The 27,123-nt window shown below is 44.5% G+C and overlaps 1 protein-coding gene across 4 annotated transcripts in view; it reads right to left on the bottom strand.

The window, feature by feature from the left end:
• The window catches only part of MEAK7 (MTOR associated protein, eak-7 homolog), an 87,631-nt gene that overhangs the window by 6,943 nt on the left and 53,565 nt on the right, over window positions 1–27,123 (bottom strand). For 3 of the 4 annotated variants that reach the window (XM_029608094.1, XM_029608096.1, XM_029608095.1), the window contains exon 7: window positions 12,542–12,721. The exons of the other annotated variant lie outside the window; for it this stretch is intronic. In XM_029608094.1, the coding sequence (XP_029463954.1) occupies window positions 12,542–12,721 (180 nt within the window). The remainder of the gene's footprint in view (window positions 1–12,541; window positions 12,722–27,123) is intronic. 4 annotated transcript variants of the gene reach the window in all.

Below are 27,123 nucleotides of genomic sequence, written 5' to 3'. Positions count from 1 at the left end.
CCTATGTTCCAGAGGGCCTCTTCCTTGGTCCAATGCCCATGAGCTATCAGTTCCTGACAGTGAGCTCCCCAGCCCCAGAGGCTTGTGTCTATTGTGAGGACCAGCCAATTTGGGGGGGGACAGGGGTACATCCCTGCCCAGATGAGCTTCCTGCAGCCACCACTGGAGCCAAAAGCATACTTCCATCGGTAAATGGAAATGAAATGAATAGTCATGAGATAGTGGGTTCCAACATGACAGCAGGGAGTGATGAAGTGGTCGCAAGTGTGCCTTCCCCATGGCACTACTTCCAGGGTTAGGAAAACAAAAAAAGAATAGATGCCAAAGTCTTTTTCAAATCTTTAGTAGTAGTGGAGACATGTTTAAAATAGCTGCCCGACTCAGGCCGAGTTTCACCGTTCATACAACGGCTGCCTCAGGGGCTATGAGTAAATCACAAACATATACATTAGTTGATAATATAAAATTTAAAAAAACAAATAAATACCTTGTAAAAATCAATAAATAATAAAATGGTGACATTTAAATAAAACTGACCATGTAACATCAAAAAATCATTTAAGCTTAAAATATTGCCTATTGGGCGGATTTTAAAAGGCCTGCGCGCGCCGGCGCGCCTATTTTGCATAGGCCGCCGGTGCGCGTAAAGCCCTGGGGTTTTCGAAAAGCGGCAGAAGGGGGCGTGTCCGCGGCGTTTCGGGGGTGTGGCGCCGGCCCAGGGGCGTGGTCGAGGCCTCCGGACCAACCCCCGGGACCGGAGGACAGAGCGGGGCTGCCAGCCGACGCGTGCAAAGTTACGCCTGCTGAAAGCAGGCGTAACTTTGCCGACAAAGGTGGGGGGGGGGTTAGGTAGGGGAAGGGAGGGCGAAGAAAAGTTCCCTCCGAGGCCGCTCCGAAATCGGAGCGGCCTCGGAGGGAACAGACAGGCCGCGCTGGACTCGGTGCGCGCAGGTTGCACAAATGTGCACCCCCTTGCGCGCACCGACCCCGGATTTTATAAGATACGCGCGGCTACGCGCGTATCTTATAAAATCCAGCGTACTTTTGTTCGCGCCTGGTGCGCGAACAAAAGTACGCAATCGCGTAGTTTTTAAAGATCTACCCCTATGTGTATAAAAAATAGATTCAGCTTAAAATAATGCTATTTTGTGAAGATAACATAAATTCAGCAACGTATTGTAAAAGATGTATCGTGGAGTGAAGGCATTTAAATTCATTTCTCTGTCTAGGTATATTTAAATTCATTTGTCTCAGCCATCGCGAATGTTTTCACGGTTTGGCACTAAAGGACATTAACTACTGTGATTTGAGTTTCTGAATAATGAAAAATGGATTGTTTAATCTAAAAAAAAATTTTTAAGAGACAAGGGTGTCCACTAAATAGAATTATAAAAAATACATGTTCTGTCCCATATGGTACGTTACATTTTTTGCAACGTAGACACTGTTATTTAAATAGACTCTTCTGTTTTGTTAGAAGCACGCTGTCAGAAAGACCAGCAGTAGTTCAGCGTTTGTATGGCTCTTAGATATGCGCTAAACACTTGCCAGAATAAATATATACTCCACTCTGAAAGGATGAAAGTATAGTTTAAACTATTTGATTTGAATAATTGATCAGTTTTATGATTCATATGGGTATGACTATACAGAATACAGGCACATGCACTTAAACAGGCTGTAATGTAGAGATATATTACTTGTCAATTCCAGCACTATTCACAAACTATATTTCTCTGTTCAATAATTTCTCCACTTTTTCATAACCGTACAATTTTTAAATAATAGGTACCGTTTGATGAATGGAGTCTACGAGATTGTGATTTTTTTTATAGCTATAAAGGTTGGTTCTCATTTTATATTTTTTATTATATTGCTTACGTTTTGCACAGATTAAAGACCACTACTGATTAATTTGTGTGTATCAACATATTTATACAGACATGCTCCCGCAGCAGATCATTTTTAATAATATTGATTCACAAGCTTGAAGCTTCTTTAATGGTCCTAAGTTCAAATGAGAGTCTAAGGTAAAATTTAATATTAAATTCATATAAAAGGAAACATCTTTCGCAATACATTGCTGAATTTACGTTGTGCTATCTTCACAAAATAGCATTATTTTAAGCTGAATCTATTTTTTATACACATAGGCAATATTTTAAGCTTAAATGGTTTTTTGATGTTACATGGTCAGTTTTATTTAAATGTCACCACTTCATTTAAAAGTCACCATTTTATTATTTATTGATTTTTACAAGGTATTTATTTGTTTTTTAAAATTTTATTATCAACTAATGTATATGTTTGTGATTTACTCAAAGCCCCTGAGGCAGCCGTTGTATGAACGGCGAAACCCGGCCTGAGTCGGGCAGCTATTTTAAACACATCTCCACTACAATAAATATTTGAAAAAGATTTTGGCATCTAATCCTTTTTTGTTTTCCTAACAGCTTTTTTAGATAGCCTACCTTCTTGTTTTTTGGGTCCACTACTTTCAGGGTTGCCACCATCAAACCGAGGACTTGAAGATAGTGCCACACCATTCATCAATAGACGCACTTGGGACATCAACTTCCATATCCACTTGGTTGGGAGGAAGACCTTGCCCTTCTTGGTGTTGAACCGGACTCCCAGATATTCCAAGGACTGGGAGGGTTTGAGACTGCTTTTGTCCAGGTTTAAGACCCAACCGAGTTCCTGAAACAAGGAGGTCACCCTTTTGGTCACCCAGAGACTCTCTTCCATGGACTTTGTCCGCATCAACCAGCCGTCCAAGTACAGGTGCACCCGGATTCCCTCTTTTCTCAATGCTGCCGCTACAATCACCATAATCTTGGAAAATGTTCTGTGGGCGGTGGCCAGGCCAGAGGGCAGTGCCCAAAACTGATAATGGCGACACAGTACCGCAAAGCGTAGGAAATGATGTTCTTGCCGGATTAGAATATGTAGGTAGGCCTCAGATAGGTCCAGGGAGAATAAGTACTCTCCTGATTGTATGGCCATTATTATGGAGTGTAGGGTTTCCAAGCATAAATGAATCATCTGTAGATGTCAGTTGACGTTCTTGAAGTCCAGGATGGGGTGAAAGAAACCTTCCCTCTTGAGTACAATGAAATAGATGGAATAATGCCCGTATTTTCCTGGGGCACAGGTACTGGGATTATAGCCTTCATCCTGAGGAGCCTTAACAGGGTAGTCTCCACTGCCTGCTTCTTGTGCTGGGAGTGGCAAGGAGATATCATGAATATGTCCCGAGGAGTGCTGTAAAATTACAGTGCATATTCTTCTTGTACAACCTCCAGTATCCATTTTTCCGAAGTGATCTCGACCCACTGTTGGTAGAAGAGGGACAGTCGAGCCCCTATCTCCTCATTCCGAGGGTGGGTCAACAAAACTTCATTAGGGGGTTTGGAATTAACCTGAACCCGAGCCTGACCCTCTCTTGGGCTGCCGACTCCGAAAGGACTGAGACCTCTCAAAGGACCAAAACCTCTGAAATGTCAAGTTTCTGTGGGAGCAAAAGCATTGGGAGCCCCTGGATCGACCCCTCATATGGACAAGGGGTGCTGTAACTGCTTTCTCTTATCTCCTGCTAGCCAGGGTATTGGAGCTTTGCCCCATTTACTGGCCAGCGTTTCCAATTTGCTTCCGAAGAGGAGTGATCCTTTAAAGGGTATCTATGTGAGAGTTGACTTGGAGGTTGCGTCTGCTGACCAATTCCTCAGCCATAGCTGTCTTCTGGCCGCCACCACTGAGGCCACTCCTCTGGCTGCGGTATTGACTAGGCCCAAGCTCGCATCAGCTAAAAGGTGGTGACAGGTTCCATAACCGCTCTGGAATTCGCCCCCAAGTCATACACCTCCTGAGAGAGGAGCAGGTATGAACAAGATACCAGGGCACAACAAGAAACAATCTGTAAGGTCATTGCTATTGCGTCAAAGGCCTGTTTAAGGATGGACTCCATTTGCCTATCATGCGCATCCTTTAAGGCCATTCCTCCCTCCACTGGCATAGTTGTTCACTTAGAGATGGCACAGACCAGTCATTCACTTTAGGGAAACAAACGTTCTCTCGCTGCCAGATCCAGTGGGTATAGAGCTTCTAATGCTCATCTACCTTTAAAATTTGCTTCTGGGGCATCCCATTCCAGGTCAATCAACTCCTGTATGGCTTCCAGTACTGGAAAGTAGCAAGAGGCTTTCTGTAGGGAAATCAGAATGGGATTCTTCTTTGGTTCCATCATAAAGTTTGCCCCAGGAACTCCTAGCATCTTCAGGGTCTGGGAAACCATGGCTAGTAATTCGTCTCTATGGAAAAACCATAACATGGTCCGATGCGGTTCTAAACCAGGGGGGATTTCCCCATCTTCCAAGGAATCTGGATCCTCTTCTTCATCCGTGCTGTCCGGGTCCCTGCCAGGGATACCCTTGGTGAGTAGAGGCATGCCTCGAGTTCTGCCGATAGGACTGGGAGAGGGAAGGCTTATTGCCTTGAGGTTCCATCCAGACAGGGGCAAGTGAGATAGCAGACTGCATCTGTACGAAGGCTCAAAGGCCTTGAAAGAATTCCACCCAAGAGAAGGCAGACGGGTCCATGCCTAGCCCAGGAGGTACTGGGGTAGGTGCCATGAAATTTCCCTCTCCCATGGCTGACCCAGTCCCGGGGTTACGCAGATCTGGGGTACTTCTGATTAAGGCTGTGGCTGACCCATCCTCTGAATGGGAGGAGCCAGGCTTAGCAAAGTCTGGGGAGGCCAACTCTCCCTGGGCTTCCTCACAGTGCTGACATAAGCAAGAATCCAGGTCAGACTGTGCAGCCCTAACATGACAAGCAGTGAAGAGAGAAAGGCGCCTATGTTTCTTTGCTGCCGGAGCCATTGGCAACGGTAACTGTGCTCAGATAGCTCGCGCTTAAAATTTTATGCACACATTTCGGGCGCCTACGCAGCCTGCAGTGAGGATCATGCACAGCCCCTGCGCCTGGCTTTACTTGTATTCTGCGCCTAATATGTTGTGAGCGTATGTGCGCACGCAATGTCATGCGCACAGCCTGTGCATGGCATTATGCGCACAACGCATGCACAGAGCTGACATACACTGCACATGCACAGAATCAAGATGCACTATGCGTACCAAAGCTCTATGGTGAGCAATACAGGCATAAAAACATGCGCAAGACAGCACCACCTTGGTCGACCACGTGGTGTGCCAACCAAGCCTAAAGCGGGGCCTAGCCCACCAGGGGTCCACTCAACCCACTCGGAAGCCCACTTCCCCTTACCCCAACGGGATCAGGAATGACGCTAGTATGGTGCACCGAGCAAGGAGACCAGAGAAAGTCCTACCAAAACACCTCCAACGTCTCTGAAACAAAGAAATCCTCTTCTCTCTTTTTTTTTTTTTTTTTACTTACCTGGGCTCAGCACTTACCAGCTGAGTACAGAGATGGTCTCTGGCTGTGGGGGGAGAGGGCTTTGGCCATCACCGCCGCACTCAGCTGCTTCAGCAGCAACGTCCATGCCAGGAACCGGCTACTGAACCAAGGCACACCACTGAGGGATCTCGGAAATCACCTCAGGAATTCTAAACTGGGGGAGAGACCTTTCGGTATCATCGCAGGAGAGCTAGGCTCAAATTTTTCTCCGATTTAAAAGTAGAATTTTTTTTTCCAAAAGGTACAGCAATCCCCATAGGGAAAGCATGTCCACATCTGCTGGAGATGGAGAAATACTGAAGGGCTGAGGTCACTGCAGGGGTGCATCTAGGGTGACGTCAGCTTTGAAACCTGACTCAGTCTCCATCTGCTGGCAGGGGAGCATAAACCCATTGGTCCTGAGTCCATCTGGCTACAGTTAGGAAATGTTGATGCCCCTATCGAATAGGGATATGTAGATAGGCTTTCATCAGAACGAGAGATGTGAGAAAATCCCCTCTCTGTACCACCATAATTACAGAGTGTAAAGTTTCCATCCTGAAGTGAGTCACACGCACATACTGGCTGGCTCCCTTCCAATCCAGGATCGGTTGGAAGGAACCCTCTTCTTTCCTGGGAATGACAAAATTAATCGAATAGTGCTTCGTATTTTCTTGTAATCTAGGAACTGCAATTAAGGTTTTCAGATCTATCAGCCTTCTCAGTGTAGCCTTCACTGCCCTCTTTTCGCTAAAGAGTTACAGGGAGAGACCATAAAGGCATACGGAAGAATTCAGAGAAATTCTAAAGCATAGCCGTCTCTTACCTCTAGGACCTGTCGTAATCTGAGCCCATCTTTGATAAAAATGAGATAACAACCTCTTATCTCCGGATCCGATAGATGGGCCCCTGCTCCTTCATTGCGAAGATCAAGATTCTCTGGGCCCAGAACCCACCACCTTATGTGGCTTCTTAGGCCAAAATCACTGAGATCTTCAGAAGGGACATGACCTGTGAGTCACTGCTCCTCTGAAAGGATGAAAGCAATGGGAATCCTTGGAGTGGGCTTTTGCCCCAAAAAAACACGCCACTTTCTTGTCCTCTGGCAATTGCAGAATTTTTTAGATTCACCCCCATCTATTTGCCATCTTCTCCAACTCACTCCCGAGGAAGAGAGACCACTAAAAGGGTAATCTTGTCAAATTCGACTTAGGAATAGTATACAATGACCTGCAATGACAACAGTTGCCTTGCCGCTATTACGGAAGCTACACCTCTAGCGGCCGTACGCACCAAGTCACAGCTCGCATCAACTAGAAATGTGGCTCCTGGTTCCAACACCAGGTAGCTATCAGCTCCCACTCCTTAAGTCTCCTGAGAGAGAGGCAAAGCTGCTCAAGCCACCATGTAGCAGCAAGAAGCTATTTGCCAATTCATTGCCATGGCTTCAAAATCTTGAGAATGGACTCAATCATCATATCCTGGGCATCCTTCAGAGATGCTCCCCCTTTGACCAGAATGGTAATTCACTTGGTAACAGTGCACAAGAAGCATCAACCTACAGGAATCGCAACTATCTCTTGCCTTCGGATAAAAGGGATAAAGACCCGCCAAAGAATGCCCCCATTTAAAGCTCGCTTCTGGGGCGTTCCACTCAAAGTCAATTAACTCTTGAATTGGTTCCAGGAATGAATAGAAACAGGATGCCTTGTGCAAGGTAACCAAGATGGGATCTTTCTTTTGTGATCCTGTAGCATCACCTTCATCTACTCAGCGTGTTTTCAGGGTCTGAGTCAAAGATGAGTTGGCACTTATCTTTGTGAAAGAAGCGCAGTAGAGTCCTAAGTGGTTCTAAGGTTGAATTTCCCCTTCTTCCAGAGGTGCTAAATCTGAATCTCCGCCTGAATCATCCAACAGGCCATGATCCTCATTTTCCTCTACTTCCCCAGGAGCAGCCTCTCTATGGCGCTTGCCTGACTTGGATGCCAAGTGTTACTCCCTATGATGGCTGCTTCACCTCTGCTGGACACCCTTTCAGAATGGCCTGTAACCTCTGAAAAAACTCCACCCAGGAGAAGGAGGATAAATCCATACCAGGGCCCTAGGACTGAACATGGCACTATCCAATCCCTCCCCAGGGGGTATCTCTCCCATCCAGAACAAGGTGGGAGGGAGAACTGTTCATCAAATTGTCTTCTGCGCCTCCTCCAACCAAGTCCTCCATCGCTGAAGCGGATACCCTGATGGTGGCAATTTAACTACTCTGAACAATTTTGTATCATCTGCAAAATGCCTTGAACCTCCGACAGCGCTGGCACAGGCAAAGTGAGAATGATGGCTGAATTGCCTTTATATGGCAAGCCACACAAATAGTAAGGCGCTTGGACTTTTTTTGTCCCCGGTGCATTATCCTTCACCAAAAAGGTCACTCTCTTTCCACGCAGTCCGCTGCACACATACCTATGCACACATGGGTGTACCGACACAATTATAAGCCTAAATCTAGACCACGGGTTTGCATGCATACACACAAGTGAACATACACACCTACTTTAAGCCACCTTCATACTGTGTGTATGCACGCATGCACCTAAGCACCCGCTGCAGCCTACTACATAGCCAACTGACTGAGCCTGCAATGCAGGGCCTAGCGAAAGTTGCTCTACCCACTGACCTGTGCCGCCTCCACTCTCCACTGACTCCCTTGATGTGGAGGGGGAGGGAAGAGTAGTAAAAGCTGAAGGAGAGACACCACCCAGTAAGGAAAAAGGAGGGGGCCTAACACGTCCCTCCTTTCTCTTTTTTACTTGAGCTCAGCCCTTCCCTGGCTGACAGCATGGTCGGGTCAGCAGATATGGGGAGAGACGGCACAAGCCTTCAACAATGAGCACACCCTCATCTTTCTTAAGCCTACGCCTGGCCAGGCATTTGAGACTTAAACCACTCAACTGAGGGAGAGACCAGTCAGAAGCTCAACCTCTTCCTTCTATTCTTCTTTTCTTTTCCTTATTTATTTTAACATGAGCAATCCCCACTATGGAGATACATGTCTACCATCTGCTGGAGATGGAGAATATTGGCAGGTTGATACTGTGACAGGACTATATGTCAGTGACTCAGCGAGACAATTTTTTCCATCTCCATCTGCTGGTAGGAGGGCATACCCCACCGGTGTGGGTTAGCCTGCTTGAGTGCAAAGCAAATGTTCATTGGTGTCAGCAGAAAATGACAAATTGAGGCACACATGCCAGGATGCAAGAACTGATTTACATGCTCAAAGGAGACTTCAAGATTTTCCTAGAAAGCTCTGGAAATGTGTTCTGTCAAAGCCACTGCATGAAGTGCAACTATAATGAAATTATTTGCCTTTAGACAATTATCTTTAGATTATAGCATTTTTACTAGTTTTCATAGTAGAACAATCCCATAAAGGTGACCAACAAATAGATATAGTACCTCTGTCAACCAGTCAGTACTTATGCCCAATTTATAACAGTATAACATCCACAAACAAAGAAAACAAGATTACCATTGTGCCAACATTACACATTACAAAATGTCACATATACACGTCACCATTTGGCAGGATATCTTCTCAAGGATCCTCACCAGACAGGCTTGTGCCCACCTAACGAGCACACCACTCTATTTCCTCCCACCCACCCCCTACCAAGCATTATAGCGCAAACAAAAATTAATTTGTAGGATATATAACAGGCAAAAATATTTAACAGGAATTTGGTGTCGCCTCTCATGAAAAGTGGGAGCACTGAGAGGAGAGGATCACCTTGCTGGTGGCTGAAAGGAATCAGTAAGTTTTTGCTTGGGACATTGTCTTTTTTAAAAGTATTGGGACAAAGCTATTTGGGAATATTATTTAGTGTGTTTGTGCTTTTAATAGTCAGTAAGACAGCGAATAAACAGAAGTTAGACTGTATTTTTAAATATTCAGTCAGTAAGGCAGCTAGTAAGCAATAGTTAGTGTGTTTATTTTTAATAGTCTGTAAGGTAGCTAGTAAGCAGAAGTTAGAGTATTTGTATATTAAAAAAAAAAAAAAAGTAGCCAGAAGCTAGAAATAAGCTAGGAGCAGTGTATACCTAAGTAAAAAGGTTGAAAAGTTCAGTTTAGTTACTCACCTTGGAAAGGCGTTGAGGTAGTGGGATTTGGTTTGATTAGGTACCAACATTTGTTAATCAAGAGAGCAGTGAGTCACTGTTTGTATTTCCCAACCCTCCCACACACCCCTAGCTCATCCTTTAATTTTAAGGAAGATGCCACTTTATAAAAAAAAAAAAAAAAAGCCATCTTTTGAACTTCACTTCACAAATTCCCCACACCTTATTGAGAGTTTGATCATTCCCCTGTAGGCCACTACTAGATATATAGTGAATTCACTAATACATTTAAAGAACATTAATTATACACATTCCTACTCCCATAGCAACCTAAAACGTAACTAGGAACTGAAAAATTTGAGATGAAGGCAGCAGTCCAGCAACAAGAGGGGGGCTTCCCAGTCTTTTGCATCGAAAGTCACATGTATGATTTTTTTACCTGCCTGTGAGAAATTGTACATGTGCTTGCGATGCAAAGAGCTCCTGGCACTCAGAGAACGAGTCCGATCTCTGGAGGCTAGAGTGGCAGACCTGGAGGCGCTGAGGCAGACAGAGAGGTATATAGATGAGACCTTCAGGGACATAGAAGCCAAGTCCCAGCTTCAGACTGGCAGCCCTGGTGCTACCTTGGAGGAAGAAGGTCTCACGATTGGAGAGCATCAATCTAGTGCAGCAGGAAAGGATCCTGTAGCAAGGACCTGCTCTCCAGGTGATGTATTGTCCTTTCGCACAAAGAAAATCTCCCCAAGGCCTGCTGCCAAGGAGGGAAGGGTTAGGTCAGCCGTCATAGTTGGTGATTCGATTATTAGGAATGTAGTTAGCTGGGTGGCTGGTGGGCATCAGGATCGCCTGGTAACTTGCCTACCTGGTGCGAAGGTGGCGGACCTCACACATCACCTAGATAGGATTTTAGACAGTGCTGGGGAGGAGCCAGCTGTCGTGTTACACGCCAGGTCATTTTGAAGTGTATAAAGAGAAGTAATGTCTTTTTGATGACCTGCCCACCTCTCCTCGTGGTCGTCCAGGCGGGTGTCCATTTCGTCGATTCTTCGGCCCATATCAGCGTGTTCATCGCGCATCTCCTGAAGGATGGCAGCCATTTCAGATTTGAAGGAGCTTATGTCCTGGCGCAGTTCTATAAACCAAGAACGCAGCTCAGCTCGAGAAGGGGGCCCGGAGTTCGCATCCTGCGAAGCCCCGCCTCCCTCCTCCAAGTCCTCAGGCTCCACTTCCGCCGCCATCTTGGTCTCGTCGTCCTCGGGATCTTCCCTCCCTTTGCTATATGAAAACTTTTTAAAGTCCACCGACTTTTTTTTGGAGGTCATCTTCCCGGATATTTCTGCTGTCGTTTGCTCCGTGTAGGGCTTGAAAACGTTCAGGTGGTCGTATTAAAAACCGCACAGAAGCTCCGGTGGATGGAGAGCCCCGCTCTATGCGACCAGCATGGGAAGTGACGTCACTTCCTCCCTCCCACATAATGATACTTTCTAGACTCGAAATGTTTAACCTCTGTTTAATATGCACATTGGTATACTTTTTTCCACAATTGTTAAGAGAGTTACAATTTCAATTTTGTAAACCGTTATGATGGCTTTACCGAATGACGGCATATAAAACTCAACAAATAAATAAATGTGTGTTTAAATTTATTAGAAATATAAAAAAATAATTAATCTCAGTATTGAGCAAATTCCTTTTCAGAAAAAGCTTTTATCAGTAGGAGTTACTATATTATTTGTTTTCCTACCAGCAGTCAGGGGAAATGTGAAATGGCATTACATGCAAAGTTGCCCTGACAAGCTGTGGGCCATTAACATGTGGGAAATGAACTATGTTTACAGAAAAAAAAGAACATTTTATCCTGATATATAGAGCCCTCTGAGAACTGAAAGCTATAGCACTGTCCTAAGACTGAAATATCCACTAAAGCGGAGACAGTAAGCCAAGTGTAACCAGGCAAAAAGTTCAAACAAGAATAATGCAAAAAATATACTGCTATTATAAGGTGTCAGCAAAAGAGGTACCCCAATCATTCACACACAGCCCACCCCGGCTTGCTGACACCCTATAATAGTAGTGCATTTTTTGCATTAACTTTGTTTGGACTTTTCGCTTGGTCACATTTGGTTTGCTGTCTCCTCTTTAATGATTATCCTGATGTATGACATTTGCATTACGTTTATAGGTATGGACGATAAAGAAGGAAACATTGGTTATCTGTTAATTTTCTTTGCTTTGAGTCCTATCAGACTAGTCCAGAGACCTGTAGTCTCTCAGTAATTCTATATCAAAGCTAAACAACCAACCCCCTTTGAGTAGGGGTAATGAACTCTTCGATGAACCCCAAACTAGGTTTGATCCTCCTTCAGTGAAAGGGTATGATTGCCCCAAGAGAACCACAAATTCACAATATTCCATACTACACAATATACATATATACACACATAGAAGAGTTGTGTTCAGTACGACAGGGTGGTAATCTGGACTGGTCTGGTAGGACTCAAGGAAGGAAAATTAGCAGGTAAGAACCAATTTTTCCTTCTTTATCATCCATACCTATAAATAAAATGCAAATGTCATGCATCAGTATATTATGCAGACATTTACTAATAGAAATGTAATTTAGAAAAGGTAAGATTTCCCTTTTGAAAAACATTCAGTATACACTGATTATAGTATTTTGAGTGTTTCATGTTGAGTCAGTCTTATAACTGTAAGATTACCTCACCTTCGCTAGGAGGAATAGCCTAGTGGTTAGAGCAGTGAGCTATGAACCAGGAGACCAGGGTTTGAGTCCTGCTGTCGTTCCTTGTGAGCTTGGGCAAGTCACTTTACCCTCCATTGCCTCAGGTACAAACTTAGATTGTAAGCCCTCTGGGGATAGGGAAAAGACCTACAGTACCTGAATGTAAACTGATGTGTCAGATCGAATGTTGGTATATAAAAATAAATAAATAAATATAAATGTTATAAAGTGCTTTAAGCAAAACTATTACTTAACTTTACTTACAATCAAACTCTCTTGGAGATCTCCGACTGCCCACACCTCCAGGACATCCAACAAAAAATTGTCCTGTGCCGAGAGCTGGGGACTGTTGTAAGTAGTGCATCTGGGTTTGGCTTTGCTGTGTCCATTACCAAAATTACTGTCTATCCAAAGCCCAAAGTAATTATGCTGTCCACCCATACCCTGTAAAATAAGGTAATGTCATTATATTACATACATGCCCCAATAGTCATTTTCTGTGCAAGCGAAAGTGTTGTGTGTCATCTAATCAAATCTCTAATGTTCCTATTCTAATGGAGAAGAGAAATATCAAGATGGATGCAGACATGCAGTGAAAGGGCTCATAGGTCAGAGGAAGGTCTTGGTCTCAGAAAAAACTTTTAGTCCTGGGAGGTATTGCTTTGGATTTGCAGGACTAAGAATGGTTGTTACGTTCAAAATCAGAAGCCAAGGATTTTATTGGATTAAGTTAGTAAGAGAGATGGATGGTGAAATTACTTCTTACCTGATAATTTCCTTTCACAAACGTAAGGCAAGCCAACCAGCAGATGGAGACGGAGAATGGCAATTCGTTGACGCCACCCTCATATAGCTCTCAGGCACCAGCCAGCTAGTATTTTTCCAAAAGCAAACTTTGGACACTAACCACTAAACATTAACAATAATATCGCATCCTACAAACACTATTCAATTTAACTTTGTGGATTCCTTTTTTTTTTTTTTTTTTTAAATAATAATGGAAACCATGGACTCAGCTCTGCTAAGAATAGTCCCTTAAGAAAATCAGAATATCTTAGAAGAACAGAACTCACTTACCCAATCTGTGGTAGTCCAGTTGCATGACAGATCCTTGAACCTCATTCCTTTCTTAACAAGGATCTAGCAAAACAGAAGAAAGTCAGCTGCCTCAAGGCAGCCAGGGAGGGGGGGAGGTGAACTGCTTGCCATACTTCGAGAAAAGGAAATTATCATGTAAGAAGTAATTTCACCTTCCTCTTCATCCAGGCAAGCCAGTCCACACCAGTGGGATGTGCCAAAATGCTCCCCAGAACGGCAGGAGGCTGCCTGAGGCCCAAGCAGCACTGCCCTGGCAAAGGCAGAATCCTCTTGCACTGCCACATCCAGTCAGTAATACCTGGCAAATGTATACAAAGACCAGGTCGCCACTCTACAGATCTCTGCAGGAGAAAGCAAATGTGATTCTGCCCAGAAAACTGTCTGTGCCTGGGTCAAATGAACTCTCACTTGTCTCGGAAGAGGCTTCCCGTAATCTACATAGGCTGCTGACACTACTTCCTTATTCCAACGAGCCACTATGTCCTGAGAAGCTGCTCCACCCCCCCCCCCCCCCCCGGTGAAGAACAAAAAGCTGATCCGATTTCCAAAATTCGTTCGACATCTTCAGATGATGCAATTAGGGTCGCCACAGTCCAACGGCCGCAATTTCCTGTATTCCAGACCATCTGTATCCTTATCCAAGGATGGTAACACACCCATCTGGTTCTATGGGATTTGAGTACAAAAATACCTTTTTCTGGGTTCTTAAGGGTCTCTATATTTGTTGAATGGCTATATGTAGGAGCACAGTGGCTTTATAAGAAAAAAAAATTATTTTGTAGAGCTTAACAAGCATGTTATTGTTCTAAGTTGCTGTTATCTCAAGTAGTGAATGTACTGTTAGAATTTGCTTTGAACATCTTGCTGTCAAAATATGGAGTGGGCTATGTGCTGACTTAAAGGACGGATTGTGCAATGTGGCATCAGACTTTGCATTGACACCTAGCATAATATTTATTTATTTTTATTTAACATCTCTTTTATACCGATATCCGTTCGCACATCGCATCGGTTCACAATAAACAAAAACTTTTGGGCGGGGCCCTTACATGTAACAGATAACTTAGTGAACTAGGAAAAATACAATTAACTTTTGGGAGGAGCCCTTACATATAACAAACATCAATGGGTAGATGCAATGCAATAGAACTGTAACTATAACTATATACATGAGATATACATAATACAATCTTACCTATATATATATACATATATATATATACACACACACAATATATACATAATACAATTGATGACACCTAATATGTATTTTTAAAAATGAGCGTCGTTTTAGTATTCGGACCTGGTTAAATGATTGGTAGCAGACCCTAAATTAGCTCTGTGATTGGAAGAATTATGCAACAATAAGAATAATGATGTGATGTAAGACTGCAGGGAATAAAGCACTGATTGGTTAATGCCCTGTTAATGAAAGATATTAGAGATGAGCACCGGAGGCTTAAGGGGCAGAGAGAGCGGATGAATAGAGCAACTATGCCATAGACGTAGAATTTTATCTCTAATAAATATAATGAAAGATGAAGTGGTGCATATGATTTTTTTTCTAAGTAAAAGCCAGATGAACAGTTGCCCAATGGAGATGTTTAAGAACCAGGTCCTTCCACAGCTGCGATTAGGCTGGGAGGTTATTTCGGATTGGATCATAAATCTTTTTTTTTTTATTCCAACAATTGGTGCCTGAAACCCGCTCTAGACACCACTTTCTGGAGCTCTTTAACTGGTCTCATCTCCTTGTAAGTATTTTTTCCCTTTCAATACCTTTTATCTAATTGTTGGTGCTTTGGATATTTTTTTTTTTTTACTCTCCTTGTGCCTACATCTCATATTGTCTTATATATGTTTCTGTTTTGACAGTTCAAACGCCGGGCTAACAAACTGTCAAAAAGGGGTGGAAGGTATTTATTTATTTATTTGAAGCTTTTTTTATACCGACGTTCGAAGAACATCACATCGGTTTACATGTAACAGGTAGAAAAATACATTATAACATTTTGGAACAAACAAGGTAACAGGAAGTATAATGAACATGGATTATACATGAGGAAAGGATCAACTCAAAATATGCAGGGAGGGTTACTAGATTAAACAAAGTTAAAAATTCAACTTGGAGAATGAGGAAAAAATTAGAACAAGGGAAGAAGGAGGGAAGTGAGGAGATCGCACAGGAGGAAAGATTGCTGTGCATTCGGAATGAACAGAAGAGGAGGGAAGGTGGCTTATGCAAAGGCCTGTTTGAGTAGCCAGGTTTTAAGTTTTTTTGTAAATTTGTGGGTGCAGGGTTCTAGTCGCAGGTCAGGGGGCACTGCATTCCAGTTAAGAGGGTCCTGCTATAGATAGTGCTCTTTCTTTAAGGCGGTAAGGCAGGTAAGTTTAGTCGGGGGTATGTGTAAAGTACCAGTGTAGGCAGATCTGGTGGGTCTATTGGAGGAATGGAAATGTAGAGAGTTGTTGAGCCAGTATACTTCTTGGTTGTGCAGTGTCTTGTGTATGATAGTGAGACTCTTGTATAGAATTCTGAAGGGGATTGGGAGCCAGTGAATGTTTCTCAGGATAGGAGTATTATGGTCCTTTCTGCGAGTGTTGGTGAGTACTCTAGCAGCGGCATTTTGTAGCATTTGGAGGGGTTTGATGGTAGATGAGGGGAGGCCTAGCAGAAAGGAGTTGCAAAAATCGATTTTGGAGAATATTATGGCCTGAAGGACAGTACAGAAGTCATTAAAGTGGTTTTAGTTTTTTTAAGACATGAAGTTTGTAGTAGCATTCTTTCAGGGTAGAGTTTATGAACTTTTTTAGGTTCAGTTGGTTATCTAAGATAACGCCAAGATCTCGAACATGTTGAGCAATAGGAATTGAAGTGGGAATGGAGTTGATATCAGTGATGGTCATGGTATTGGGGTTGTGTAATATGATAAGGAGTTCTGTTTTGGAGGTACTGAGGGCGAGATTAAGATTAGTGAGGAGATGGTTAATTGATGTGAGACAGGTATCCCAGGTCTTGAGGGATTTGGAAATGGATTCTGTAATGGGGATAAGGATTTGGACATCATCTGCGTATATGAAATGAATGAGACCTAGAACAGATAGGAGTTGGCATAGGGGCAGCATATATATGTTGAACAGCGAGAATGAAAGAGAGGAGCCTTGGGATATGCCTCGAGTTAAGTTGATAGGTTCAGATTCATTATTACCAATTTTGACTTTGTAGTGTCTATTATCCAGGTAAGATTCAAACCAGCAAAGAGCGGTTCCAGTAATGCCAATTTCACTGAGACGGTTTAGTAGAATCTTGTGGCTGATAGTGTCGAAGGCAGATGAGATATCTAGCATGTAAGAATGTAAGAGTGCCCATTATCAATACGTTTTAGGAGTGTGTCTGTGAGGGAGATTAGAAGAGTTTCGGTGTTGAAGAATTTGCGGAAGCCAAATTGAGAAGGGTATAAAATATTGTGTTTTTCTAAGTGATCAGAGAGTTGGATGTTTATTACTTTTTCCATAAGTTTGGCTAAGAAGGGTAGGATTGAAATTGGCCGATAGTTGGCAGGGTCAGCAGGGTTGAGATTAGGTTTCTTAAGAATGGGTTTGACATTAGCTTGTTTTAATGAGGTAGGGACGTTTCCAAGGGTGATGGAGCAGTTGATGATATCAGCTAGTGGTTTGGCTATTAAGTCTGGAATCGTCAGGAGGTATTTTGTGGGGATGATATCGGAGAGATGTGAGGCAGTTCTTTAAGAGTGTTTCTATTTCGGAAGAAGAGGTGGTCTCAAATGAATCCAGGGTAGCATTAGGGTTTTTAGTGGGGATGCAAGTGTTACGATTCCTCCCGTTGCTGGAGCTACGGGAGGCCTCTTACCTTTATCTGGAGGCCGCTCCAAAGCCAGGGCCTTGCCTGATCTGGTTGCCCAGGTTTTGCTCCATGGCCTGGGAGGCCTTCGACGTCCTCAGGGCCTGCCTGAGGCCTGGTTCAGTCTTCGCCTGGACTTCCTGGTTTGGGCCCCGCCCTTTTCCCTAGGGGTCGGCCCACAGCTCTTCTCTGCAGTTATCGGGCCAGCCAGGTGTGGCCCATCTGAACTCCTCCCAGGGAGTTGCCTGCTTTCTGGCCTATGAAAGGGCTTCACTTTCAGTTCTGCCTTGCCTTGCATCAGAGTTTCCTGCTCCTAGAAGTCTTGCCTTCCAGTGCTCCCTCAGGTCCAAGTTCTTCATTGGAGCTCCATGTCCTGTGTTACCTGTTCCCGATGTTCATGTTCCAGTTCCATTCCTGATGTCCGTGATCCTGTCCTGATGCCCGCTACCCTTGGCTCCTCATCGCCATCCTTCTTCATGTCCGCAGCTCAAGCCTCCGGAGGGACCCTCCTGCCTGAAGCCAAGTCCCGTCTTGGTCTTGTATCCTTGCCTGAAAGCCAAGTCCCGTCTTGGTCCTGTATCCTTGCTTGAAGCCAAGTACCGTCTTGGTCCTGTATCCTTGCCTGAAGCCAAGTTCCGTCTTGGTCCTGTGTCTTGAACTCTGTCTCGCCCTTGGATACTTGAGCTTCCTCTGTCCATGCCTAAGATTCTGACTGAACCTGTGCCATTCCCGCGTGGTCCGCGACCAGCCTAGGATGGGCTGTGTAGGGCGCGCCTTGGTACAGGCTTCTACAGTATCTTCACCATGTTCCAGCTTCAGCTATTCCACACCTCGTCTAGAGCCTGCTTCGCACTCTAGCGTGGTCTGTGACCAGCCCATTGGGTTCGCCCGTTTACGGTGGGCTGTGTAGGGCGCGCTGCGTGGTAGGGCTCAACCCAGTACTTCGCTTGCTTCTGAATCCTTGCCTGAATTCCTTGAATACCTTGAACCTTGCCTCGTTTGAGTCCTTGTCTTCAGTGCCTTGTTCCGGTGTCTTAGTTTCCAGTGCCTTGTCCTGAGCCTTCGTCTGCCCTCATCCAGAGTCTGCCTGCTGCTTCTTGCCATTCCAGCGGCAGGTCCGAAAGGACCAGGAACAGTCGGAGGACTGTTCATTACCAACATCATGATTGTTGGTTCCAGAAGCATGCAGGTCCGGCGGAGGGTTGGACTGTCAGCTTCCACCCATGCAGGGACGTGCCTCGCCTACCCTCGGTGCTTCTTGGATTCGTCTGGGACTGTGCCGAGGCTCAAGGGCACACAATCCCCTTGAGTGGGACTGCTCCCTCAGCGCTCCCATGTATGCAAGGCCTTCTCGAACAGGAAGGCCTTCTGTAACAGCAAGTGTGGGTGTTGGAGGGGGGGAAGCTTGACAAGCTTTTTCAATGATAAAATCTCTCAGCGTTTAAGTTTTTTTAGTTCAGGTGAATACCATGATTTTTTGGAGTTGTGGGAGGGGTTTAATACTTTGGAGGTTAGAGGGCAGATTTTGTCGGCAGTGTCGTTGGTGATATTGTTCCAGGTGGAGAGGGCAAATTCGGGGTTAGATAGGTCAAGTTTGTAAAGGGCATCAGTGAGGGAGTTAATTAGGTCATCTTTGGTGCAGGGTTTTCTGAATTGGATAGTGTTGATGTGTGAGGGATGGGAGGTGGGTGTTTTCAATATGGAGAGCTTAGTATTGATGAGAGAGTGGTCGGACCAGGGAACAGGGGTGCAATTCGGTGTCTCAGTGGAGAGGATGTGAAAGTTAATGAAAATTAAGTCCAAGGAGTAGCCTGCTTTGTGTGTGGGGCTGGTTATAATTTGTTTAAAGCCCATGGTGTTCATGGAGGCTAGAAAGGTTTCTCAGGAAGGGGATAGAGGAATGGCGTCAACGTGGAGGTTGAAATCACCAAGTAGGACGGCAGGGATGTCCATATTGATATTGTCAGCAATAAATTCTATGAAGGGAGAGGCAATGTTTTCAAGGAGGCCTGGGGGGATGTAGACTAGGCATATTTGGAGTTTTCACGATTTGAAAAATCCAATTTCAAATTTGGGAGAAGTATTGACCGTCTGGGATATTAGTCTGAGGTCTTTTTTGGCAGCTAATAGGAAACCTCCTCCTCTTTTTTTGAGCCTGGGTAAGGAGATAATGTTGTATAAATATGTAGGGAGTTGGTTTAAGAGGACTAAGTCGGTTGGTTTAAGCCAGGTTTCTGTTATGGCACAGATGTCTGGATTGCAGACAAATAGCATATCGTTAAGTATGGGAATCTTTTTAACTAGGGATTTGGAGTTGAAGAGGATAAGAGAGAAGGCTGTAAGCCCAAGAAACTGTGTGAGGGGGGATACCATGATTGGGATTAGGGATCTTGTGTGAGAGGTAGGACTGGGTAAGAGTGGTTTTCTAAAGTTGCATGGGGAGAGTTGGAGGATAGGGATCAGGAGAGTTATCATGTTTGGAAGAGGGGAGGGGTGTAGAAGAGGCTGAGGATAGGCTATTGTACAGGGGAGTGTCTAATGAGGATGAGGTGGAATAGTAGGGGGAGGACAAAATGGGATGGAGGTTTGGGGAAGGGAGGGGGGTTTTGGGAAGTGGAATGGAAGATGAAGAGGGCGAAGGGTATTGAGACGGTGAGAGAGGGTGTCAAGATTTGTAGGGGGAATATGAGGGCGGTAGTTGACAGAAAAGAGGAGGTATGCGAGGCTGAGGGAAAGGAGGGAGGAGTTTAAATGGAGTCGAGTATGGTTTAGGAGAGAAGAGGTAGAGGTGTGCAGCTTCAGGGGCAGTGAAAGGGGGGCATGACAAGGAGCTGCTCGTTGGACGCACTCCATATGGGGTCGGCGCCTTACTTTAAGGCAAGCCCAGCTGCTCAGCGTGACGTCGGCGTGTGGGCGGGGCTCAGTTTCGGTCGGGGGATCTTTATCGCAGGCTGTTCTGGAGGACGGTCGCAGGAAATGTGGCGGCTCCTGACCCCGATGGTCTACGCTGTTTGCGTGGACCATCGGGGTCAGGTAGGGCATGGCATAACTCTTGCACAGTGGATTTTACAGTGGTGATTCTGTCGGGTCCCTGAGCTAATGATGTTCCTTAGGGCCCGGGTGCTGGGTGAGAGGGCAGATGTTATAAATGAAGGATGTAGTTGCGCTAGGTCTCTTATAGTCGTCGTTCTGGCAGCGGCTGATAGGGGCAGCACTAAGGGGCACACCAAGGGGCATACCCCTTGGTCGTGCTCCTTCGGCGCGCGGCGCCTGATGCATGCGCCTGTCCTTAAGGACCCTCCGGCGCTCTGGGAGACATCACGAGTAGGTGGGCCTCTCAGCCGGGAGGAGCGTGAGGCGCCGTTCGGTGGGCAGCAGGTGGATCGATGGGCGTTGAGGAGGTCTCGCTGGCTCCAGACCCCAGCAGGTCAGCGCCGGCAGCGTGGAGAGGGTGGTCGGTGGTCAACGGCGAGGCAGGAAAGAAGCGCCTGAGGCTTGCGCTTAAGGACCCTCTGGCGCTCTGGGGGACATCACGAGATGGGCCTCTCAGCTGGAAGGGAGAAGCGTGAGGCGCTGTTCGGTGGGCCGCAGGTGGGTCGATGGACGTTAAGGAGGTCTCGGCTGGCTCAGGACCCCGGCGGGTCAGCACCGGCAGCGCGGAGTGGGTGGTCAGTGGCAGGAAAGGTAGGTGATTTAATAGCAAATGCCAGACCAGTTTGTGTTGCGTTGGTGGGAGAGGACTATGGAAACTCCGGCCCTTCATTGTTGGCTGCTATGGTGCTAGGGAGGTACCAGATTTGTTTGATGTTCCTCTCGAGGGAGAGAGGAAATTATTTTTTAGATTGGAGCTAGAAATAGATTTAATGTGATTTACAATCACGTGTACACTGATGATACAGAAGCTTTTGGAACAAGGCAATTTGCTGAAAAAATCTCGCGTGGTGATTTTAAAGACGGACAGTAGATGGCAGGAGAGGAGAAGCTATTGAGTAAATGGAGAATTTTTACTGATTAGAATGATTGAATGAACGATTGGGATATGAAACAGTCACGTGTGATGATTTAAATTTTAAAACATGGAGTATATTTTTCACAGAGCTCTCCACATAAGACAGAAGTAAATGTGTGTCTACTCACCAGCAATTGGATAAAAGGAATATAAAATGGCATGGCTTGACTAAAAGAAAATTGGTTTCCATTAGAGGGGACATTTAATATAGAAAAATTGTTATATTAAAAAGAAAAATTAGAAGCAAATAAAAAGGAACTGAATGTTCTATGTATAAAATTATTTAAGTTACAAGAATATCCCAGTATTTCACTGTATCTAGTGAAAGCTTTGGAAAGGTGACAGAAGATAATTCTGAATATCAAGAAGGGGGTGTTTAAGAATACTTTTTACCCTGCATCATACAGCAGATATCATGCAACAGGTACTAGGGGAGGGGCCCCCATTGTCACCTTACCCTTTTGATGAGGGAACAGAAATATAGCATGATGAACAGTTACTTGAATTTACAATACAAGCTTATAGACAGCAAGTAAAACGTAGTTTGTCAAACCAATCTCCAACAGAAGAATTGTTATCATCTCCACTGATTGATGCTAAGACCCCTGGATTTTTAGGGGCTTCAGGACATCATACTGGTAATTCAATAAAGGAATTGAGGCAACCTATAGTTGAATTACAAGGCCTCAATCGTACATTAAAAAAGGTTAAGCATCAGTGGGCTTTTAGAAGAGAATGATCTAGAAGCCCAATCTCCTCCCTGCTTAAATGCTGCATTGATTATTCACATTACTATTTTCATAAAAAATCTTATGATTTGAGGACTAAAAGTGAAGAAAAAGGAACAGTCATATGCTGGAAACTACCCTTTGCGGAAAGTACCTAGTGCTAATCCAGACACTAATTATGCACAGCAAGTGTATGTGCCATGGCCACGAAATGATTTAGTGGAAATTAAATATTCCTTGCCTAATTTTAGGAAAAGGGAGGAAATTTTGGACAAAGGTAGAAATTGATTGAGGAGGAAGAGCAAATAGAGAAATGGGAGGTCCTCTAACGAGGAATAAAAAAAAGGAAATTATTTGTTTTTACTGTCACAAACCAAGATACTTGTTCAAAGATTGTCCTGATGAGCCAATGCATGTCTCACTTCCATCTCTACTTCATTAGTATCTTTCCACTACTGTTCTTGAGTATACGTCCAATGTGGGGGTCATAATAAAAATAAAAAATGCCTAGTAATTTGTGGAGATTGTCGGAGCACTTATACATATATCAGAAGTTTTACCAGTGCAACTAGGTCCCTTGCATACATTGCTGCTTTTCTTCTTTCAGCATTTCTTTATAGGAATTTGTTTAGACGTTATTTATTATGTATGGCACTATATTTTGCACATCTAATGGGGGTTTTTTTCCCTTTTCTACCAGAGTTTGTGATTTGCAGCTTGCTCTAAACAGCAGAGATTTTCTGCTTGTGGAACTTTCATTTTTCTTGAAACTGCTGCCATAAGCTGTATGCAAACTGCAAAAATGAATTTTGATTTTTGAAAAATATTCCTGAGTTCTTATTGGGTTGTAGATAATAATGATGTTGGCCATTTACAAATTGATCCAGTAATTAAATATGTTACAACAAGGTGCTATAATCAAATTACCACCTAAAGCAGTTATTCCATGTCATTTTCCCATTTTTTGCCAGTAACCATTCAAATAAAGAGGAGATTGTACAAAATTTAAGATATGCAAATACCATACTACTTCCTAACAGTCCAATCATATTTATTTATTTATTTATTTTTAATTTTTATATACCGACATTCTTACATCCGATGTAAATCATACCGGTTTACATTAAACAGAATAGCAGGAAATAAATTTCCATAGTCTAATACAATGAACATTTCTAATTAAAACTGTTAACAAGCGAAAAGAAAAGGTAAAGAATTGGAATAAAGGTTAAATTACAGAAAAATATAAAAGATTTTTTTTTTTTTTTTTTAGAAGCACAAGGGTTGCACGAAGGGGTGCACAAAGGGGAGAGCCCCTTTGTTGCGCGGCGCCTGATGGTGAGGCGCTCTTCAACCGTCGCCAGGGCTCCCAGTGACGTCGGGGGGGGGCCGTGGTCACACATCACAGTCATTCATTTCCCTCACCTCCTGCTGTTGGTTCCGTAACTTTTTTCCCCCTGCCATTCAGTTTGGTGTTCAGTTCTCGCGGGGGCCCAGGATGGAGGGTGGCCTCCCTGCTCGCCGGCCCCTGATGGTGAGGCGCTCTTCAACCGTCGCCGGGGCTCCCAGTGACGTCAGGGGGGGGGCGTGGTCACGCATGTAATCCTTATACCTTGTTGTCACACACTCCCCTGAATCTACCTATTTTACAGTTATAGATTTACACTTTGCCTACTTTGTTATTAAATCATTGAATTTCTTGTTTTAGTAGATGTAGCCTTCACTAGCTATTAAGACTTAGATTATTTTAATAATTCTATGCAGCTATTGTGAAAACTAAATCGGACTTGGTTAAATGATTGGTAGCAGACCTTAAATTAGGTCTGCTACCTAAGTATCAATCAGATACTTATCTGATTGATACCTAACGTATCTGATTGATACCTAAGTATCAATCAGATACGTTATTATTCTGATTGATAACTAAGTATCAATCAGATACGTTATTATTCTGATTGATACCTAGGTATCAATCAGATACGTTATTATTCTGATTGATACCTAAGTATCAATCAGATACGTTATTATTCTGATTGATACCTAGGTATCAATCAGAATAATGATGTGATGTAAGAATGCTTGTCATCAGGGAATAAACATTGATTGGTTAATGCCCTGTTAATGAAAGATATTAGAGGTGAGCACCGGAGGTTAAGAGGCAGAGAGAGCGGATGAAAAGAGCAACTATGCATAGCCATGTAGAATTTTATCTCCAATAAATATAATGAAAGATGAAGTGTTGCATATCATTTTTTTCTCTTTTAAGAAAAAGCCAGACAAACAGTTGCTCGATGGAGATGTTTAAGAACCAGGTCTTCCCACAGCTGCAATTAGGCTGGGAGGTTATTTTTGTTTGGATTGTAAATCTTTTTTTTTTTTATTCTGACAGTTCAAGTGAAACTCCGAAACCACCTTCGGAAGAAAGCAGAGTTGCTTACCTGTAACAGATGTTCTCACAGGACGGCAGGATGTTAGTCCTCACATGTGGGTGACATCATCAGGATGGAGCCCAATCACGGAACACTTTTGTCAAATTTTCTAGAACTTTGACTGGCACCACTGAGCATGCCCAGCATGGCACCAACCCTGCATCCAGCAGGGGTCCCCCTTCAGTCTCGTTTGTAGTAAAGTACGAGCGAAAAATAAAATAAGAAAACGTAAACGGACCCAACTCTGCGGGGTGAGGACTAACATCCTGCTGTCCTGTGAGAACAACTGTTACAGGTAAGCAACTCGCTTTCTCACAGGACAAGGAGAATGGTAGTCCTCACATGTGGGTGATTAGCAAGCTATAGGATGCCCGAATGCCATGTAGCCAAAAATACCTAACGACGTGAAACAGGCACAAGAACTGTGGTAGTTTTGGTTAGTCGGGCAGCCTGATCATCTCCCTGGGTCGCAGGAAGGAAGTTGGGTTATTATATAGGAAATATGTTTCGCAGGACCGACTGGCCGAAGTTGGAATCATGTCTACCAGCCTTGTCGAGGCAGTAATGAGATGCAAAAGTATGGAGGGAGCTCCATGTAGCAGCTTTGCAGATGTCAATAAGAGGTACAGAACGGAGGTGTGCCACTGACGTTGCCATTGCTCTTACTGAGTATGCCTTCACACGTTCTTGAAGTCCTGCTTGGTGATAGCAGAAAGAAATGCAATCTGCTAGCCAGGTGGATAGTCTGTTTGCCTACCGAAGCACCCAATTTTGTTTTATCGAAAGAGACAAACAATTGGGTGGACTTTCTATGCGCTGAAGTACGATCTAGATAAAAGGCGAGAGCGCGTTTACAGTCCAAGGAGTAGTTATTACTCAGATACAGTCCAAGGAGTAGAGAGCTCGCTCACCTGGTTGTGAGTGAGGTCTTGGAAGGAAGAGTTATAGATTGATTTAAATGAAACTCCTTCTGGCAGGAATTTAGGGTGAGTACAGGTGAATATGTTACTAGTGCGTGGAACTCACTGACTCTGCGAGCAGATGTTATGGCTATTAGAAAGATCACCTTCCAAGTGAGATGGTGAAGCTTGCAGGAATGTAAGGGCTCAAAAGGAGGCTTCATAAGTCGTGCTAGAACAACATTAAGGTCCCATGTAGAGACTGGAGGGCGTAGTGGAGGTTTAAGTTGTAGTAAACCTCTCATGAAGCGAGCCACGAGTGGTTGTGCTGATATCGTGGTATTGTCGATACCTTTGTGATAAGCAGCAATAGTGCTGTGTACTCGAATGGAGGAAGTCTGTAACCCAGATTCCGAAAGATGCCAGAAGTAGTCCAGAAATTTTACTATGGAACAGGAAAAAGGGTCTATTTCCTTTGTTGTGCACCACGATGAAAATCTTTTCCATTTTGCACGATACATTCTTCTAGTAGAAGGCTTTCGTGAAGCTATGAGGACTTGGGATACACTGTCAGAAAGGTTTGAAGATTGTAGAATCAACCTTTCAACATCCAAGCTGTCAGGGACAGGGAATGGAGGTTGGGATGTTTGTTAATCGTAGCCCCTGAGGCAGCCCCTGGTGGGGCGAAACTCGGCCTGAGTCGGGCACACGTACAAAATATACGTCTCCTTCAAAATAAAAGTTTAACTTGGACATTCCTTGGTGTCTAATCTACATTATTACCTAAACGGCCTTCTTAGACAACCTACCCTCCTGTTTTATTGGTTCAGGCATTGGCAGATTCGGTTCCTCATCTGAAGACAGTGGAATAGGCATCGGAGTCAGTGGCTTCGTAGGAGCCGGTGGCACGGCTGGAAACGGTGTCGATGGCAGAGCACCGATTAATGAGTCCAGTCTATCCAGAAGTGGAGCCAGCATTGTAGGCATCGGATCGGGCATCAGTATGGGGGCCAGTGCCGGTGGAGACTGGAATCCTCGTAAAGCTTTAAATACCGCCTCTTGGACAATCCTGTCCAATTCTGCCCGAGAAGCTGGCATGGGAGGCACAGCAATCGGGGATGGAGGCTCGGAGGGCATAGCCGGAGGTTCTACCTGTGGTAGTGGAGTTCCGGATCCCGGCACCAATACCGGTGGGGAACACCTCGGTGTCCTGAGTCCAGACGGGGATAGGGCCTCGTCTCCTCAGGACTTCTTGGCCGGTGGCTCCGTCGATGTCGATGGCCTTCCGGTTCCGACATCGGAGGAAACACTACATCAGTGGCGATGTCAATGCTTCTCTCGATGGTCGGTCCGTTCTTTTTCTGGCATCGAGGAAGAGGTCGATGCATTGAACTGGGAAGAGGAGTGTGAAGTAACATCACCAGTAGGTTTTTGTCGCTTAGGCTTCGGTGGCGACGGAGTCTTTGAAGACTGAGGCTTCTGACGCGATGCCAGTTTTGCCGAAGTCGATGGAGATACTTTAAAAAGGAGTTCCATCTTTTCCAAGCGGGCCCTGTGCCTTTTGGAGTCATTTGTGAACAGCTATACACCATTGCACATCATGAACAGGTCCAAGACACAAAATGCACACGTCGTGCGGATCTGTGATGGACATGGTTCTTGGGCACTTGCGGAACCCGGTAGCCATGATTTTAGAAAAAGAAACAGGCGCACAGTCAGTGACTGTCGGGTACCGTTGAGGAAAACCTACCGGGAACCAACTGGAAAACAATGGGAAAAACTTACCGGCGTCGACAAAAGTCGGTGGTCGATGGGGGACCC

This window comes from Rhinatrema bivittatum, chromosome 7, assembly GCF_901001135.1.
Source record: "Rhinatrema bivittatum chromosome 7, aRhiBiv1.1, whole genome shotgun sequence".
Taxonomy (NCBI): domain Eukaryota; kingdom Metazoa; phylum Chordata; class Amphibia; order Gymnophiona; family Rhinatrematidae; genus Rhinatrema; species Rhinatrema bivittatum.
This window is presented reverse-complemented; position numbering and strand designations above follow the sequence as displayed.